At 47.8% G+C, this 19531-nt stretch overlaps 1 protein-coding gene across 1 annotated transcript; it reads left to right on the top strand.

The window, feature by feature from the left end:
• The first annotated feature begins 251 nt into the window (after positions 1 to 251).
• NAF1 (nuclear assembly factor 1 ribonucleoprotein) lies at positions 252 to 17246 on the top strand. Its single transcript, XM_078615982.1, has 10 exons — positions 252 to 317; positions 2907 to 3001; positions 4462 to 4855; positions 5872 to 6010; positions 9792 to 9885; positions 11796 to 11878; positions 14614 to 14774; positions 14914 to 14965; positions 15609 to 15684; positions 16179 to 17246. Exons 2-10 carry the CDS (start codon positions 2986 to 2988, stop codon positions 16652 to 16654), a joined length of 1491 nt encoding a protein of 496 aa, XP_078472108.1. The 5' UTR covers positions 252 to 317; positions 2907 to 2985; the 3' UTR covers positions 16655 to 17246.
• Positions 17247 to 19531: the final 2285 nt, after the last annotated feature.

Here is a 19531-nt window from a genome sequence, read left to right as displayed (position 1 = left end):
CCCTAAACTCTGCCATTACATACAATGAAACAATAAATGGTAGAAAAGTAAAAACAGAGCAATGTAATACATTACATTATTAGACGTTATTGTAAATAAAAAGAAGTCCATCCCATGTGTTAGTGAATTTTTTAATATTTTGGCAGGAAATTATTTTTCAAATTTGGTCCCCCCCAATGTTGACTCCATGGCTACGCCTTGATGCAAATCACCACGGACCCTTAGTTGAAAATGCAATTGTTGGGCGGGAATAAAGACTCATCAAATCACCGCGGACTCTTGGGCCTTGCCGCGTCGCACTACGCACGTGGAGCAGCGTGAGTGACTCCACACACCGCCACACACCACCTCACTATACTGCCTCATTATACACACCGCCTCGCTATACTGCCTCGCTACACACACCACACACCGCCTCACTACAGACACCACCATCGTCTCACTACACACACCACCTCGCTATACACACACCGCCTCACCACACACCACCACCTCGCTCCACACACCGCCTCACCACACACACCACCTCGCTCCACACACACAGCCTCACCACACACACCGCCACCTCGCTCCACACACCGCCTCACCACACACACCACCACCGCCTCGCTCCAGACTGCCTCGCTCCACACTGCCTCCAGACCGCCTCGCTCCAGACTGCCTCGCTCCCCACACACCGCATTGCTCCAGACTGCCTCGCTCCACACACACCACCACCGCCTCGCTCCAGACTGCCTCGCTCCACACACACCACCACCGCCTCGCTCCAGACTGCCTCGCTCCACACACACTACCTCACTATACACACCACCACTGCCTCGCTCCACACACACCACCTCACTATACACACCACCACCGCCTCGCTCCAGACTGCCTCGCTCCACACACACCACCACCGCCTCGCTCCAGACTGCCTCGCTCCACACACACTACCTCACTATACACACCACCACTGCCTCGCTCCATACACACCACCTCACTATACACACCACCACCGCCTCGCTCCAGACTGCCTCGCTCCACACACACCACCTCACTATACACACCACCACCGCCTCGCTCCACACTGCCTCGCTCCACACACACCACACACCGCATTGCTCCAGACTGCCTCGCTCCACACACACCACCTCACCACACACACCACCTCACCACACACACCACCTCACTATACACACCACCACCGCCTCGCTCCAGACTGCCTCACTCCACACTGCCTCCAGACCGCCTCGCTCCAGACTGCATCTCCAATCTGACTCGATCTCTACTGCCTTGCTCGAGATTGCCTCACTAATCCACCTCATCCTAGACTCTAGATTTGAAGCTTTCGTGACTGCAAGGATTCATATTCTTAGGTTTTTTCGGTAAAGTCACGTAGGTAAAACATCAAAATTAAAATTTTATTTTAATTAATTTTGATGTTTTACCTACGTGACTTTACCGAAAAAACCTAAGAATATCATCCTAGACTGTCTGGCTGCAGAATGTCTCACTCAAGACTCTCACTCCGCTCGAATTCCACTTTGCGTTTCGTACAACGGAGCACCTTTGTTTATTATGTATTTATTATACGTGCATTCGCTACTTTAGTTATTGTGTACATGAATTCACGTGTGTAGTATGTTCATATGCCCTCATACGGTACCACTGTGGATGTACACTATGAGATCTCTTTTACCAGTGGCAAACTATAGTAGTAGGTTTTTACCCTTTTAAACTGGTACAAAACTGACACCTTTATTCAAGACATCATGTTTGCAATAACCACAACACAAGTAGTCAAAAAAGCAAACAAAAAGAAGCAACTCTGATAATGATAATAATATGCACTATCCTTGAAGTTGATTGGTCCACACCCGAGACGGCTTTCTTTAGAGCCTAGTCCCCATTGGTGTTGGACCAGATGACACCAGAAGGCGTACAACTCAAACACAGTGCAATATCAGAGTATTGAGAGCTCGGGGTAAGCATTTACTCTATGAGATCTCTTTTTTAGCTCTCAATACTTGAATAAAGGTGTCAGTTTTGTACCAGTTTAAAAAGGGTAAAAACCTACTACTATATTTTGCCACTGGTAAAAGAGATCTCATAGTGTAAATGCTTACCCCGAGCTCTCAATACTCTGATATTGCACTGTGTTTGAGTTGTACGCCTTCTGGTGTCATCTGGTCCAACACCAATGAGGACTAGGCTCTAAAGAAAGTCGTCTCGGGTGTGGACCAATCAACTTCAAGGACAGTGCATATTATTATCATTATCAGAGTTGCTTCTTTTTGTTTGCTTTTTTGACTACTTGTGTTGTGGTTATTGCAAACATGATGCCTTGAATAAAGGTGTCAGTTTTGTACCAGTTTAAAAGGGTAAAAACCTACTACTACACTGTGGATGTGTTTAGGGGGAGCGGTGGAGTAGCGGTGAACACGCTGCGATACGAACCTGGCGACTCGAGATCGATTCCCGCTCACGGCCAACACCGATGACTTTATCTGAACCGTTCCTGGGCCTCCCCAAAGTAGACTCAAATGAGTACCTGGTACGGTGTGTAAACATCGTCACTGGGGAGACAAAGGCAGCCAGGCATGGTGTTGACCACCCACCCCCTTGTGTGCCGTACCGGCCTTAATAGGTGCTCGCTAACAGCACTTGCCCAACAGTCTGTTAAGGTTAAACAGGGGGGAGCTTGTCGGACTGTCAACATGCTGCACCCTTCATTGTATCCTATTGAGCTGCGTGTGTCATCAGATCCGGTGTATCGGGTAAAATCTGTATCTGCCTCAGATGGATCAATCTCCCTATTTTCATTATTTTAAAAGTGCTACGCTTTTCGATCCAGATATCGAAATGCTCATCGGTTGTTTGATAACCTGTCACTGAATGTCCATGTCCAACACCTCGTGTCTGCCAAGGTGTCCCCAAGGCGACAGACACGTGGCATCGCCGCGATCCCGCGTCACCCACACAGAGAGGAACGCTTTGAGAGCGGCCATGAGTGACACTGGAGGTAGAGACTCCGCATCCCCACCAAGCCACCCCCTCCCCGCTTGTCTGCACTCTCACAGGGACGTGGGGAAGTTTGTCACTTACCTGAGAATGTCTCGGGAGGAAGATGTAGGGGGGGCTCTCTTGTACATTGGTTTTGTTTTGTAATGCCTGGGACCATGTGTCCTGGATGGTTGGTGGCTGCGCGGGCCTGTAAGCCAGCACTGCGGAGGTGAGATTTGGTGGAGTTGTGAAGCTCTCTTATTCTTTGGGTCTTTCGGTAAAGTCACGTATCTGCGTGCCTTTACCGAAAGACCCAAAGAATATGAATTCCTGCAGTCACGAAAGCTTTAAGTCAAGATTTAAAAAGCTATTTTCACAGATGTCCAGTCGGGGCAGGTTAGAAAGTCACAACGAACCATACAAAAACACGATCACAGTGCAAAGTATAGGAAAGGTAAGAAAATCACAAAAATGTAAACTAAACTTTTTATTTTACCAGGTGAAGCCTGCTGAGCTATTACCTTCTTTTTCAGAGGTGACCTGGCCACAAATGATAGCTCATCGTAGTGGCTCATCATGTGGAAATTTATAGCAGCCAAAATAATTTAAACGCATGTTTCTAAATGTGCATCTGTTCCATCTCCAGTTTCCTCCCACATGTGTAAGTACTCATGAATTGGCTGAAAATATCTCAATATATACATTTTTCAGTCATTAATTTTCCCGCAATTCGCAAACCCGGTCAGAAAATTCTTCTGGGGTGCGTAAAAATCGGTTCTCTCCATGTCGGAGCAGTCGGAAGACGAATGTTTACGAGCAGCTGAACACCAAGAAGCTTCACAGTCTGTTGCCGTATAGCAGCACCCAGCCTGATGACGATTGGTTGCTCTGTGTTCCGAAGGCAGCGAGATTGACTCCTCCTGCCCTAGAATTGGTCGGACGATTCCTCGATTCATTTCCGGAATCGTTTCTTGGCGGACGGTGGCATCAACAGATTACGACTCGTGGTGTCGCCACACATTCGAATTACAAAGCAGCTGCTGAATCTAAGTGCAACTTCTGATGGAGAGTCCTGCAGCTCACTCAAGGAGGGCAACAGCGACATCGTCAGACTGTTTTATGAGCACCGGTGCGTTGTTACGCTGCACTGGTGCACCGCCAATACGTCCACGTAGAGAACCCCAGAGGGCAATTGTTGGTTGCTCCGGCTCCTGGTTTGGCTGCCTTCTAGCTCGTGCATCCTCAGCAATTTTGAGATGCAATTTGCATCAACGATTACATAAAGCAAGACATGATAAAACATTCCATTAATTACTCAGACTTGCCAATCAATCTCCTGTGATCTCCGATGTTATGACTTGACGAGCTTTCTCTACCTTTGGGGATAAAAGTTGGAACAGATCTTGTATGTTTTTTATTCAGTTCATCGGTTTCTATGTTTTCGCATGTTTTAAAAACTTCTTGTTTTTATTATTACAGAACAAACCAAGATGGATTGTGAAGATTCAATTTCAGAGGTCTGTTCAGAAGGCCAAAAGAAATATGAGGAAAGTTTAGATGAAAATAACACATCTGGGACTCTGCTTATACAACCACAAGAGCTTATGAGTTCTGATGTACCAGTGCCACAATTAGACACACCGCAAATGGGCGTACAGGGTGAATTAAGAGACACGGGCGAATCCAGCAGTGCGATCGTTGTAACGTCAGAAGCAGACGTTTCGCCTCAAGAATCGGTCGATATGTCGGGAAGTGAACTTCCCAAGGCGCCCTTGTGTGGACAAGGGGAGTTACCGTTTCAGAAAGAAGTGGTGGCCACCGACTCGGAAGAGATGGATGTAAAATTAATCCCAGACCGTGCAGCTGAAGACAGGTGAGACTCTGTTCATGTCAAATGTTAAAGGATTCCTTACACAACCCATCGGGCCCCATGGCCTTCTGGGAGGACCCATGACTGAAGGGGAGTGTCCTCGCCTGTGGCATCTGGCAGTGCACCAGTGGTTCAAGCGAGCTTGCCACTGCTGGTGAGCCCACTGCATGTCAAGATCGGTCCATTGTGTCTGGTGCCGGATCAATGCTGCTGAAACGATGCATTCCCAGAAGGTCGTGGGGCCGATGGATTGTGTAAACGGTACACTTATGTTCTAAGTGGAGAGACTGATTTGTGGAATTGACTTGTCTCCTTATCTAGTTTCTTTATATGTTCCACAACAGCGTTAATGTGTTTTTGTCTTTTCATTTGTTTTGCTTATCCCTCTCCTCTCCGCGCCCCCAGTGAAAACAGACGCCGCTCCATGCAACTTATTCCTGCTCGCTCGTTCTCTCCTTCTCTTCCCTCCCCTCTCATCATCACCCTCTCATCCCTGACACCTTGGCCCAGTCATTCCCTCTCCTGCTGCCCAGCTCTCCTCCTCGGCCTCCCTGCTGCTCATCTCGAGCCGTGCCCTCCTCTTTGTCCGTCTTGGGGACTTCTGTCCCGACCTTCCATCCCGCTCATTTTTTCTCTTCTGATGCATTGGCTCTACTTCCCTTCCCGTGGTGTGCCACGGGTACAGAGCTTCGTGCAATTGAAACGAACGTTGCCGCTTACGCACGTGGTTCAGTGCACGTGGCTGCGAGCTTCAGAATTGATGATAATGTATGCACCTCTGCCTGCGTTGCTACACCCATGATTTTAGGCGCCTGTCTGCAGACACCTCTGATTAGCACGGTTGGCTACGTCCGGCGCGAAGGAAGTTCAACATATGTACATACATGCAGACTACCTGACGTTGAGCGTAGCTCACAGGGAAGAGTGCACCGTACATGTTCGCTTTATTCACAGCGCTGCGCTGGGCGGGAGTTTGAGCTGTGGCGTCTAATCTGCCTCCTGTTTGCGTCCCTTGGCAGCGATTCGTCTGACGAGTCAACCTCGTCCCTGTCCTCAGCATCGCCAACACCGGTCGCCGACGATTTCGAGTTTGGAGACGATTATTTTTCCTCCAAGTCGGTGCCGAAAGTGAAAGTGAAGGGCGAGCTGGACCTGGAGGTGGGGGACGGTTTCAGTGTTTGTTTTTATGCTCCGCTGCATCCCGAACGTGTCGTGCCGTGTCGTGCCGTGCCGTGCTGCTTGTTCGCAAGCAGCTCCCACTTGTGAGCCGCCTGCAAATCGCGCGCGGAGACCCGCGTCATGTGTTTTTGATATTTATCAACCCATTCACCGCTGTACTTGATCGAGTTCAGCGTCCGGTCTATATAGCCTTTAAAAATGTAGCTTAACTGTATTCGTGTGTGTACAATTGATTGAATGTTGTGCCCAGTATAGCGCTATGGTGGTATACTGAATCAGTTGAGAATATTGCACAGTGATGTTTGGTCTGTAAATTTTGCAGTCTCATGAAAATTATTATAATTGGTGCTTGCCATTAACGGCACTGTTCAGCGGTATTTAGGATGGTGAACGTCGGGCCCTCTTCACGAGGGAACTCGTGAAGAGGGCCCGTTCTTCTCGCGACCTCTTTATCAACAGCGTCTTCTCATCAGAAGAATTATAAAAAAACGAAATGGTCAGATTTAAGTGTGAAGAGCCGAAGCATTAAACCAGAGCAGGGGAATTGCCAGCCTCTGCGATAAAGCACTCAAGCAAATAACGACCTGCTTGGCTCACGCACTCTGAATTGCAAATAAGAGAATTCCAACATTGGCTTTCTACTGCAAATTAAATATTTCACACAGTCATAATTGTTATGTATTTATCCAGGAAGCCACGTTGAAGTCCAAGGACTCGTTTTTTCAGGAAGGCCTTGCTGCCATTTGTTTTTTACGGTAACACTTTCCCATTCTGAGATGTTTGCAAGTTGCAGGGTTGGGTGAGTGTTGAATCTCGGAACGTGCGAGTGGCTCGGCGTTATTTCATTTAGAGGCATAGCGCCGCTGTTTTTAAAGACATTGTACTCACTGCAGAGAATTGTAGCGACACGGCCACACTCCACGATAGCTGGTGGCAAACTGTGCCACATGCCCTCCCGCATGTCCAGTTCCGTGTACGTCATCGTATGTGACGTACACGTACGATGACCTACACGTACACGTACGTGATCGGAACGGGAAAGGGTTAAGATGCTTCCAACCAATTGATGAGTTTATGCATGCGGAAGGAAACCGGAGCACCCGGAGAAAACCCACGCATGTGACGGGGCAGCTTTCTATCCTGTACAGATAGGACAAATGGAGATAAGTCCGCACTTTGCTGTTATCGCCTTCTTCTGGTGAGCCAGGGTACGGCAGCTTGATACCCAACGAGAAGGGAGTTTTGCAACGTTTGTATATATGTATGTTGAATTTTTATTCGCATCGTACGTAGCCAGCCGTTGTTGGAGGTTTGGGGTAAGGACAACAAACGATACACAAAGAGCAATTCTAAAGAAATAAGTTTTCAATATAAATGATTTATAAGTGCATACCTCCCGTGGCTTCCTAATATCGGAAGGAAGAACGTTCCAGACAGCCGCAGAAGCGCATATGAAAGCGAGCGATGCAGTCTTTGTTCGATGGTGAGCCACACGCCGTTGCTGCTAGGGGGATGACCGGAGTTAGCGTGATGATTTATGCTCCTTGACGAGATCAGCAAGGTATTGTGGATCATTTGTGGCAGGCACTTTGTTTGTGCAATGGTCCGCCAACGCTCGCTGCTGGCTCCACAGCGATGCCGGGTCACAGGCCACGTGCAGCATAGTCGGTGCCACCACCACCACCACCCAGGGTGTTTCTTGATTTTTTTTTACTCCGCTGATGGTTATTCTTCTACTGGCGGGCCCGAGGGAAGTGAGTTGACAATTGCTACTTATTATTATTATTATTATTAAATTCAGCGTCAAGTCGTTCATGTCTCAAAAAGTTTAATATACTAAAATTTTATCGGCAAGATATATATTTTTTTAATTGGTAAAAAAAACAACGTGAAAATGAAGGCATAGTGTTGGCCGTGACGTGCGAGCGAATGGGTTGTAGACATTTATTATAAATGCACTGTTAATTATTCAGTAATTAGCGTGAGATAATTGCTTCCTCAGTGTTTAATTATTTATTCCACAATATGGCTTGAGCTCACACACCATTGGATGTCGGTGTGTCTAGGGACGCTATCTCATTGATGTCGATCCTCTGGAAAATTCTACCCATTCATTTATTCATATCACCCCGCGCGGTCATGCCATTCCTCGCGAAATTACTGATGCAACTACAACGGCTTTAACTTCATCACAGTCACAAAGTCATCTGGTGATGCTGCTGCTTTGACAGGGGTGCACAAAGCACAACAAACAAAACTCAACACGTTCATCCATAACACTGTGGCCTTAAAAGGAAAAGTATATAATATGGCCCTTCCTCTTATCCTTTTTCATTGCACATTTTTGAATGTCCTATGAAGAGCGGCCATTGCCCCCGCACTTACGATAAGCACGGTTGGCTACATACAGTGTGGAAGAATTTCTAAATACAGACATAACTATTATGTTTTTTTTTTATTTTAAAGTCACTTATTGGTGAATGTGTTGAGTTTGACAGTTGGTCACCTTGAGGGTGGAAATGGGTTTTTCCCCCCCAATATTTGATTGGAGAAATCGATGGAGAAAAACTTTAACCGCCCCTGATGTGTGTTGACGACGTGGTCCTTGAAGCGACGCCAATTGGCAATGAACTTCAGGAAATTGTCAGAAGGAGAAAAAAAGCGGTCACGAATTCGGCACCCAACGTTGGACCCAAGATCAAATTGTCGGCGAAACAACGATAACTTTGCTCAGAAACTGGGGACGTCTTGTCAGAGGGACAAGTGGAAGAAGAAAAAAAAACTCCGGTGTGTTGAGCCTGGGGCAGCTACTGCAGGCCAGCCGCGGGTCACAGTCACAACATCATCATGATTAAAACAACGGGGAGCGGGTTGTCCTCATTCATGCAAAGCGATGTGCCGATGTGTCTGGAGAAGGAACTTAATCGGTGCTTCGTTACCTGCGGTGGGCCAGACGCGCATGGACACTGACACAAAGATGGGAAGCAAAAGATTCACGGTGTGCAGAGAAGCGTGGAGAGATGCATGCTTGGGATTATACTGGGAGATAGGATTACTGTGTTTACATGAATTTAAGTGGTAAGGATCGTGCAGTAGCGAGATGTTGACTACCTCACCTGTTATGCAGGAGGTCGTGGGTTCGATCCCGACCGTGACGCCTGCTGTATATTTGGAGTTTGCGTGTTCTCCCCGTGGCCGTGTGGATTTTTCTCTCATTTTTCCCACCACATTTAGAATCGACATCACGCGTTTCGAATATTTGCCTGCTATAAATGTCCACATGATGAGCCACTTCATTGAGCGACCATTTATGGCCAGTTCGCTTCTGAAGAATAACTATATAGCTTGGTGAGCCTGACCTGGTAAAGTGAAGGATAGTTTTTAGTTTAGTATCATTCGACGTCTAAGCTGTAATGTAATTCACGCATGGCTGTGAGTGAAGGTAACGCGTCCAGGGGAACATGCACCATAGGGATGGAGCAATGGAATCAGCATGCAGGCTCGAGGTGGATTGTTTCATTGTAGGACTGAGAGATGAGTCCTCGGGGTGTGGGTGTTTGGGTCTCGAGGTGTTTGGTGATGTCCCGATGATGGTGATAATGACAACTGCATTGAGGGTAACCGAGTGCGTCTCCCTTGTGCGTGTTCACGCGAGTAATTCCCGGATGTGTTGGTGTGGATGACTGCGTCTGCGCTCGAGCGAGAGAGACGCGACGCGAGTGGTGACCGCCCGTCCGCTGTGTGCGCTCGCTGTCCTCAGGACCTGCCGCCTGTGCCCGAGGTCACCATCGAGATTCCCGAAGATGTCAAAATGGAGCCAATTGGGGTGGTCACCAGCCTCCTGGGCCAACTAGGTGAGTTCCCTGTCAATTACATATACGCTTTTGCTAATTACATTACTGATATATCACCGTTCAACAAAACACCCGAGCTGATTTTAAAATATTCAAAGTGTTAAGCAGAACTGATGAAATCCTACAGGCCACCGGTACATCGCTGATTGCATTGGCAACGTTTTCCCTTATTCAGTGGATTTGTTCTTTGCTGTGCTCTAGAAGAGTTTGGAACGATTTTAATTATCGAAACACTTTGTCATCAACCCGCTATTGGATGAAGGCATCCCAGCACCTTGTCGGTTGTCGTAGTCGTTTGACCATACTTCACCACGCTGGTCGGTGCAGGGAGGCGAAGCGGTTCATCGTTACCGCCGCACGTCGCGCCATTTGAGTCGTATTTGTTGCGTCAGTCGGTACGCTTAAACGTGGGATGCTGGCATCGTAATGTGTTCGTTGCGTGTCATGTCAGTGGCACTGCTCTGGTTGTGCAGTGGAAAAAGATGACCTGGTGTCTCCTTGGTGTCACCTTGGTGTCTCCATGGTTGCACCGGCTTGGCTCGGTTGCGCAGTGGGAACGAGATGCGGACACTCATCGACTTACGAACTTAATTTGTTCCCAAGATCCCATTCGTAATGCGAACCGGTCATAAGTGCGGCTATTCACAAGTTGAGGACTGCCTGTACTAGTTTCTCGATATAGGTGGTGCGCACACACACGCGTGTCGAGGTTTGTGGAGTTGACTCGTCGCAGCGCTGCGTGCTCGGCAGAGGACAGCGCAGCAAACGCCACCGTCGCACGCTCCATAAATGTTACCGACCCGCACTGGCCGGCCGTTAGTGATGTATGGACGAGTGACCTCTGCGAGTAACGGAGGCCCTCGTCCGGCAGTAGGATTTGACAGGGGGGCCGTGTCGCTTCTTGCGTGTTGTGTCACGGTGTGGGGGGGGGGGCGTCGTGCCTCGGAATGGAACTCTTGTCGGCACAGCGCGCTCTCGGTTCTCGTCGTGGCCGCTAGAACATGGGATGTCACGAGGGGCACCAACCTCGCAGAGCCTCTGAAGACCTCGTTTCTTGGGAGAGGCCACCGGGTGGGCTCAGAGGTCGGAGTGCTGAGCCCGCAACCTAGGTTTGAGTCCGGGCAGACGCCTGTGGTTAATCCAGGTGCGTCAAGTGCAGCGAGTTAATGGTCTCAGCTCGGTCACCAACAATCGCGCGCAAATAAAACGCATCGCGGCTGGCGGAGTGCGTAGAGTGCTGCCCCCTTTCTGCGTGGAACGGAGGTGGCTCGAAGGGGATCTCGGAGGCAGCTCTGACATCGGCTTCCGTGGGCCATAACCTAACACGAAGAAGGGTTGCACTGCTCGATGAGAGAATGGACTTGAATGTTTGAAGATGTCGTTGGGCGCCACGGTGGCGAGATGTTAACTATTTTGCCTGGTATACAGGTCATTGGTCCGATCCCGGCTCTGACGGTGCCTGTATATTTGGAGTTTGCATGTTCTGCCCGTGGTCGTGTGCATTTTTGTCTCCACATTTATAATCAACATGCCTTTAGGGTATTTGGCTGCTGTAAATTTCCACACGATAAGCCACTTCGTTGCGCTGTCGTTTGTGATAGCCAGGTCACGTCTGAAAAAGAGCTACATAGGTCAAGTAGGCCGTACCTGGTCAAATATCAGTAGTTTATAGTTGCATTTATAGCTTGATGATGTGACACCGATATCACAATCAGGATAGAACTGGGGGAATAAACTAAAAAAGCCTTTTATTTTTGGCATGTTCTTCCACCTCCATGAATCCATTGCGTTTTGTGAAATATTTGCTCTTCGTTTTCCAAAAAAATCGACCCTCTTCACTCCACGAAACCCGATTGATCCACCTGAACCCCCACTAACCCCCCCCCCCGCCTCTCCCATGCACATTTCAGTGGTCGTGGAGTCCTTAAAAGACAAGTCTCCACTCAACGAAGACACGTTGCTCTTCTCGTCGGACAGAAAGTCCGTTGGGAAGGTAGGCACGCCGTTCCCGTCTTCATCGCGCGTCGCGACTGGACTGAGGTCCGCGATCATGTGTTCATCAGTGCCGCGAGCCGTGCGAAGTCGATAACAGACCTGCCTACTGTGCGACTGGGATGTACGCCGAACGACTCTGCCTTCACGACCACCGCTGTAGTAACATTTATTTGATTTTACTTCTAATGCCAACCTGCAAACAATGCTGGCCATACCGCCATGCAAAGGCATACAGCACTCTATTATTATTATCAATCCGCTTGGTTACCCAGGAAAGCCTGACTGAGTCTCAACGACTCTTTTTATCCGGAGGATCCTGCTTTGAAGCGCAACGTTGGTGAGATGTTAACTCCCTCGCCTATTATGCAGATGCAGGTGGTCGTTTTCGATCCCAACCCTTGATGCCTGTATATTTGGAGTTTTCTCCCCGTGGTCACGTGGAATTTTCTCCGGGTCCTCCGGTTTTTCACCTCCACATTTAGAATCATGCGTTTAGAGTACAGTGGTACCCCGGAGATTGAACTTAATTCGTTACAGAAAGCCATTTGAACACCGATTTGTTCGAACACCGAATACATTTTCCCCATAAGAATTAATGTAAATTACATTAATTGGTTCCAGACACAAGAAATCTCCCATTATAAAGAATTTTTACACGAAGTTTACAGTAATTACATGCATAAAATCATTTTAAAAAACACAATAAATATATGGAATAAATGAAGTAAATGAACATTGAACTTCACTTTACTTGTAGTAACGAGAGTTGATGGCTTGAGTGGAAGGTGGTGAGGAGGAGGAGGAGGTGGTGTTATTGTTTGTAAGGGGAGTCCCCTTCCATAATAACGTCGGGTAACTGCCCTTCTGGGGTTCTTTCTCTTTTGTGCCTCTTTTCTGCCACTGTGAGTCACTGGAGCTCTTTCTAACTAAAAACTTACCTAAAGAGGTTTGTTTCTGCCTCTCATACGGTAAAACCTTTGTCTGGGCAAGCGTCATGCATGCTGGCCATACGCGTCTCAGCCGTACAGGTTCTTTCAAGTCGCGATTGCCTGTTCGACCTCCGAATTTCGTTCGGTTTCCGGGGCAAACATTTTTCGGAAATATCGTTCGAACACCGATTTGTTCGAGTTCTGGTGCGTTCGATCTCTGAGGTTCTACTGTATTTGGCAGCTATACATATGCACGTGATAAGCCACTTTGTTGAGCTATCGTTTGTGGGTAGGTTGCTTCTGAAAAAGAGCGAAATAGCTCAGTGGGCCTTGCCTGGTAAAATAAAAAAAAAAAAATAGATAGTTTTTAGTAAGTTTCCTGTACCAGGGCGTGATGTTGCTGCCATGTAAATCCCAGTGAAGTGATTTCCAGGTAATTTTTCATCATTGGGGTTGTTGGATAACTCACACTCACACTGGGGGGTGAAAAAAAACGGGCGCAATAACAATAATTACGGAATAATTTATCCGCGGGCAAAAATTGGTTTTCCAAGTTGAGCCGCAGCCTCCTCTTGCGCAGCGCGGCCGCGGTGCGTGTGCCTGATGAGGCCCACCTGTTTGCATGTAGGCCACTGCCTGTGTGCATTCGGATATTCCGCCGTGCGCCTCCTTGTAACCAAAATCCCGCGATGCGCTTCGCTGTGGATGTAAGAGAGCGAGAGAGTGCTTTTACATCAGAGAACACTCTTCCCCCCCCCCGCCGGTGATGACGTACGACCGTGGGTTTTTGTTTTTGCAAACCGCTCGTCCATGTGCAAGCGCGCGTCTCTCGTGTGCAAGTGTGCGTCTCTCGTGTGTGAGTGTGAGTCTCTGGTGTGTGAGTGTGAGTCTCTGGTGTGTGAGTGAGTCTCCGTGTGTGAGTCTCTGGTGTGTGAGTGTGAGTCTCCGTGTGTGAGTGTGAGTCTCTCGTGTGCAAGCGTGCATCTCTCGTGTGTGAGTGTGAGTCTCTGGTGTGTGAGTGAGTCTCCGTGTGTGAGTCTCTGGTGTGTGAGTGTGAGTCTCCGTGTGTGAGTGTGAGTCTCTCGTGTGCAAGCGTGCATCTCTCGTGTGTGAGTGTGAGTCTCTGGTGTGTGAGTGAGTCTCTGTGTGTGAGTCTCTGGTGTGTGAGTGAGTCTCTTTGTGTGAGTCTCTGGTGTGTGAGTGTGAGTCTCCGTGTGTGAGTGTGAGTCTCTGGTGTGTGAGTGAGTCTCCGTGAGTGAGTCTCCGTGTGTGAGTCTCTGGTGTGTGAGTGTGAGTCTCCGTGTGTGAGTGTGAGTCTCTCGTGTGCAAGCATGCGTCTCTCGTGTGTGAGTGTGAGTCTCTGGTGTGTGAGTGTGAGTCTCTGGTGTGTGAGTGTGAGTCTCTGGTGTGTGAGTGTGAGTCTCTGGTGTGTGAGTGAGTCTCCGTGTGTGAGTCTCTGGTGTGTGAGTGTGAGTCTCTGGTGTGAGTGTGAGTCTCTCGTGTGTGAGTGTGAGTCTCTCGTGTGCAAGCGTGCGTCTCTCGTGTGTGAGTCTCTGGTGTGTGAGTCTCCGTGTGTGAGTGTGAGTCTCTGGTGTGTGAGTGAGTCTCCGTGTGTGAGTCTCTGGTGTGTGAGTGTGAGTCTCTGGTGTGTGAGTGAGTCTCCGTGTGTGAGTCTCTGGTGTGTGAGTGTGAGTCTCTGGTGTGTGAGTGAGTCTCCGTGTGTGAGTCTCTGGTGTGTGAGTGTGAGTCTCTGGTGTGAGTGTGAGTCTCTCATGTGCAAGCGTGCGTCTCATGTGTGCCGCAGGTGTTTGAGACCTTTGGGCCCGTCACCCACCCGTTCTACTCCCTGCGCTTCAATTCGGCAGACGACGTCACCCAAAAGGGCATCGCGACTGGCACCACTCTCTACTGTACCCCGGAAATGACGGACTACACTCAGTATATCTTTACGGAAAAACTGAAACGGTATAGAATTATTTCATAAATACAATTTTTTGTTTTAATGCAAATGCCGCACACAAATCATTTGCTCTCTATTGAGAGAAAAAAAACAATGACATTTTAAAAGTCAAGAATTTCTCTTGCAATGTGTTTTTTCCATCAGACTCAAAGGTTCAGATGCTTCTTGGAAGGATGACATCGAGCCGCCTCCCGAGGTATGTTTGTTTCTTTTCTGTCCACAAGTTCCTGATTAAAGGTTCTGGCTCTTAAAACAGTTTTGTAATGCTGCTGGTGCTGCTGCTGGTGCTGCTGTGTTGGCAACAGTGCACAAGTACAAACGTTGTGTCGCCATGAAAATAACATAGATTTATAATTAATGATGTTCATTATGGACTGAATAGCCATGATAATACGATCATCGATAACTCAACTTTTTTTTGGCTACTGTCCTCTGGTCTAACACCGTTTGAAACTAGGCTCGAAAGAAAGCCGTCTCTAGTGTGGACCGAACAGTTTCAAAGACAATGCAGATATTATCAGTGTGTTTTTTGTTTGCATTCTGACCACAAGTATTGTGGTTAATGTAGACATGATTCCTTGTAAAAGGTTTTCGTTTGGTGTTTTAACATCTTAACACCTGTTTTGTTGCCAGAAAAAAGGGGAAAAACCTATTCTCAGAAAATAGTTTAGTTTATAGTTTAGTTGGTTCAACCGAATCAATTTTAAATGTGGAAGCTGATTTTGACGGTTGAGCTCAACCCATCCAAAGGCAGCAGCCATCATCTGTGCGATGTCCATTTAAATGGGTTGTTGGGTGTGTCCTGCTCTGGTGCATACAACACGTCCAATGTATTGCAGGCTGTCGACTACAGCGACGATGAACAAGAGAAAGCCGCCAAAGGAAAAAACTCACAAAGAGCCAACACTCGACCAGGTGGGTGGTGATGACTCTTCTTCAGTGCACTGACGTGAATCTTGTGAGTCTCGATAATTACACAAAGCCTCTCGGCAGCAATATAAATAACATTTTGGTATACAGGAGGTCGTGGGTTCAATCCCGACCCTGATGCCCACTGTATATTTGGAGTTAGCGTGTTTTCCCCGTGGTCACGTGGATTTTTACTTTGGGTTCCCCACGGTTTTTACCTCCACATTTAGAATCAGCATCACGTGTTTAGAGTATTTGGCTACTCTACATTTCCAGAAGAAAAGCCCCTTCGTTAAGCCATCATTTGTGGCCAGGTCACTTCTGAAAAGTGCTATATAGCTCAGTGGGCCTTACCTGGCGAAATAATATATTTTTAAATTTAGTTTAGATTAACCGGCGCGCATAGCCACTGTAGTCTGGCTGGCAGCAAATTGTAATGCTAGTCACACTACGAGGCATGAACGTGTGTGAAATATTTGTTGTCTGTTTTATTTCTTCAGAAATGGCCGGAGCTCATCTTCCTCGAGCAGAGGGACAGCAGCACAACCCCCGGGGCAGAGGCAGGGCCAGAGGCAGGGGAAGGCCCAACTTTGAGTTCAGCCACATGCAGCCACGTGGGCCCTTTCATGATGGCAACGCTTTTGGACAACCCTGGGGACCCCGGCCTCCGATGTTCCACAATCGTTTCCGAGGGCCAAGCCACGGGGGCGGGCGAGGATTTCCTCCTCCAGCAGCACCACCGCCGCCACCACCGTATATGCACCCTGGCTTCCCTCCTCAGCCGCCGTATTGGCAAGGAGACTCCGCCAGCTTTGGGCATCCGGGCAATTACAACCCATACTTTGAATCGAGAGAAATGGGTAACTTCCACGCGAGGCCTCCGAATGTGAACGCACCGCGTTACCGGCCTCCGATAAGGCACGAGCAAATGCCCTTCAGACGCAGGAATCCAAACAGTCTTCAACCATTTTACTAGCCAGGTCTAAAGACCGTGGACATTTTCACCACTCGCCGGTTTATGCCACGGCAGTAAATACATTTTCTGAAATCTATACATATGTGTAAAAGGTGTATTATAGCTTTCAGCGGTTAATTACCGAGTTAAATTATGACACATGCGAGAATGCAGATTTTTTACCAAATTATTTTTGCCTCCCCTTGCGCCGTTTATCATACATGCTGAATTCGCCGAGGGAAATATGGTTGGTTGCAAGCAGGTCCATGACAACACAACGTTTATCAATTCAACGATGACATTTCCTTGTGATTGCCTGGATGGGGGGTCAACATGGGTCAATCGCGGCCATTCAAAGGCGAATCTCTCCATGTGGCAGAATGTATGGTGGCATGGGTATGTGTTTTTTCGTGTAGAAAAGCTGGAGTTGTCTTTTCGTTGGTATATTATAATACGTGTTTATTTTTTTTACTTTGAAATGGGTCCTATGCTTTCCAGTGGACGTTCGGTTCTTGAAATAAAAATGAAAAGTACAATTTGGAATTTTTGAATGTGAAGCGGTGTATGCATTTGTACCTTTAAAGAATTTGCATTAAAGCAACATCCCGTGTGACATGTCTTTTGTCCAAACAACGGAGTTGGAGCATACCCGAGTTTTACTCTCTATACCCGTCCTTACATTGAGCCTGACCTTGTGGGTTTCGATTAGCCAGTCACGGTATTCAACCAAGCGTGCATATTTTACACGTTACGATATCCATTCAGTTGTAAATTAACATGTTTTGTTTTTACAATGCAGTACACATTTGGAGAGTCCAGTTTCATTATGGAAGGAATAACTTCTACCAGTGGCCTACTCACCAAAGTTCTGACCCTTGCCGTTTGCTGAACGGGACGGAGCCTCATGGGACAACGGCAGGTTAGCAGCGGTGCTAGAGATAACCTGGCCTTTCCACCACTGCTGCCAGGATCTTTTGACGCAAGAAACTAAAATCTGCCAATGTCTGGCATTTGAAATATTTATATCAACGCTGGAAAAGGGCATCGTTTACAACATGTTTTAATGTTAAGTTCATCTGATATCGACCTGCTGCTGTGTGTAGATACGTACAGTATGTTCAATTTATTTCACACCGTACGTAGCTAACCGTGTTCACGACAACAGAACGGAGCCCCCGTGGTCTGGAGCAGGTTCTGCCGACTGAGGCCGACTGCGACGTGACACAGTCGGTTGCTAGTTAATACCAAACATTTCTGCTCTTCGCGTTTTCATTTTCTCGGTGTCAACGGCTCTTCCGTCTCAAGCTTGTTTTTGCTTAATATGGCGAATTAGAAATCCTGGTCTCATTGATTTTGTGAATAGAAATGTAAAAGTGAGTTAAAAAAGACAAGAAACCAAAACGGATGCGATGTCGTTAAAGAGGCTTTGGGGGTGGCAACACTGGATGGGGTCGAGCGCATCGAGCACAGATCTGGGTAGAGGCCCCACGGACAAGTCAGTGGCTGCAACGACCACCACTGGGCACTTTACTGCAACAGGTTGTCAATGAAGGGCCCATGCACCATAGCACGGTTCACGCTCACGGTACATATTGCGGTGCTAAGGTCCACGTGGGTGAAATGCTGCGATTGGCAATGTTTGCCCGTTCATTTCCCATTCTGCCCTGCATACTGGGGGCAGAGGTCAAGTCTTTTTATTATTACACGCTTTCTTTTAACTCACTCTGTTGTATCCTCAAATCTTGTAACTCAATTTTAACCCACTTCCCGATGTGGTATCGACTGCAAACGTTGTATACTTATGTCATGCTGATGACAATACTATGTTCTATCATAAAAAATCTATATTTTTAACATCATTTTTTATGTATTCGGCTTGGGTCTAATTGTCCACAGTCAACTGACGTTGGCTGTAATTGGCCACGGTCCGGGGCCACTTCCTGGAGTCGTGGAGTTCAGCCATTACTCGTACATTTCATAAAAGCGTGTTTTTAAAACAAGTATTTTAAATATGTTACTTATTCCCCCAGCGCTCGCCAAAATGCAAGTGGCCCAGCGAAAGGCGGCTGACGAGGAGGAGGAGGGGGGGGAGTGGAGGGGGTGGACACCGCGCGCCGCCCGCTCACAGGGAGCGGGGGGGCGTGCGTCGACCCCCCACAAATGCTTTAGGGGCCGTCCATAAATGACGGCACGCGATTTTGGACGATTTTTGACCCCCCCCTCGTCACACGACGTCACAAAAATCAGACCGCCCCCCCCCTCAAATATGACGTCACAAAGCTCTGCCCCCCCCCCAAAAAAAAAAACATGCTTCAAAGCGCTTTAAACTATTGTCATTGAAGTGCGTATTTAATGTGGCGCTGCACTCTGATGTTGTAGGAAATAACATTTATGAAAAAGTCTAATTAATTAAGTAGATCGTGTTGTCTATATTTATTTAAAGTTGCGCATTTTGATGTGACGTCACATTTCTCACCCCCCCTCTCGTCACACATCGTCACAAATGTCTGACCCCCCCCCCCCCCAGGTGCGTGACGTCATTTATGGACGGCTCCTTATGGCGGAACTGGTCCTCAAGAATGAAACCAAAGGAAGCATGGTGATAGATGGATATATACAAAGATGGAAATAAAAACTTTATTTTAATGTACGTCATCTCAGCTCAGTCACCAATACAACGGTAATGTTGAATTCGCTTTTTCAATGTGGCTATTATCTCAGTTGGGAGATTGCAATTGTATATTTGTGTGACCGTCACGCCTTAAACGTCTCTCTGCGGTCAATCGACCAAGGGATGTTCGCTGCTTCGCTACCGCACGCCGTTGTCCAGCGAGCAAAACGTGCGTTGAACTTCTTTCGCACCGTACGCAGCCAACCGCGCGGATAGGAGGGGGAATG

This window comes from Lampetra planeri, chromosome 49, assembly GCF_965212315.1.
Source record: "Lampetra planeri chromosome 49, kcLamPlan1.2.h2, whole genome shotgun sequence".
Lineage (NCBI taxonomy): Eukaryota > Metazoa > Chordata > Hyperoartia > Petromyzontiformes > Petromyzontidae > Lampetra > Lampetra planeri.
Note: the sequence above shows the minus strand (reverse complement) of the source record. Positions and strands in the feature narration are given on the sequence as shown.

What these genes read in the sequence shown, in the direction of transcription:
- NAF1 (XM_078615982.1), top strand. An exon ending in AGGGCGAGCTGGACCTGGAG is followed by an intron (nt 6,011 to 9,791) that starts GTGGGGGACGGT and finishes CGCTGTCCTCAG; the next exon opens with GACCTGCCGCCTGTGCCCGA. An exon ending in TTTACGGAAAAACTGAAACG is followed by an intron (nt 14,775 to 14,913) that starts GTATAGAATTAT and finishes TTTTTCCATCAG; the next exon opens with ACTCAAAGGTTCAGATGCTT.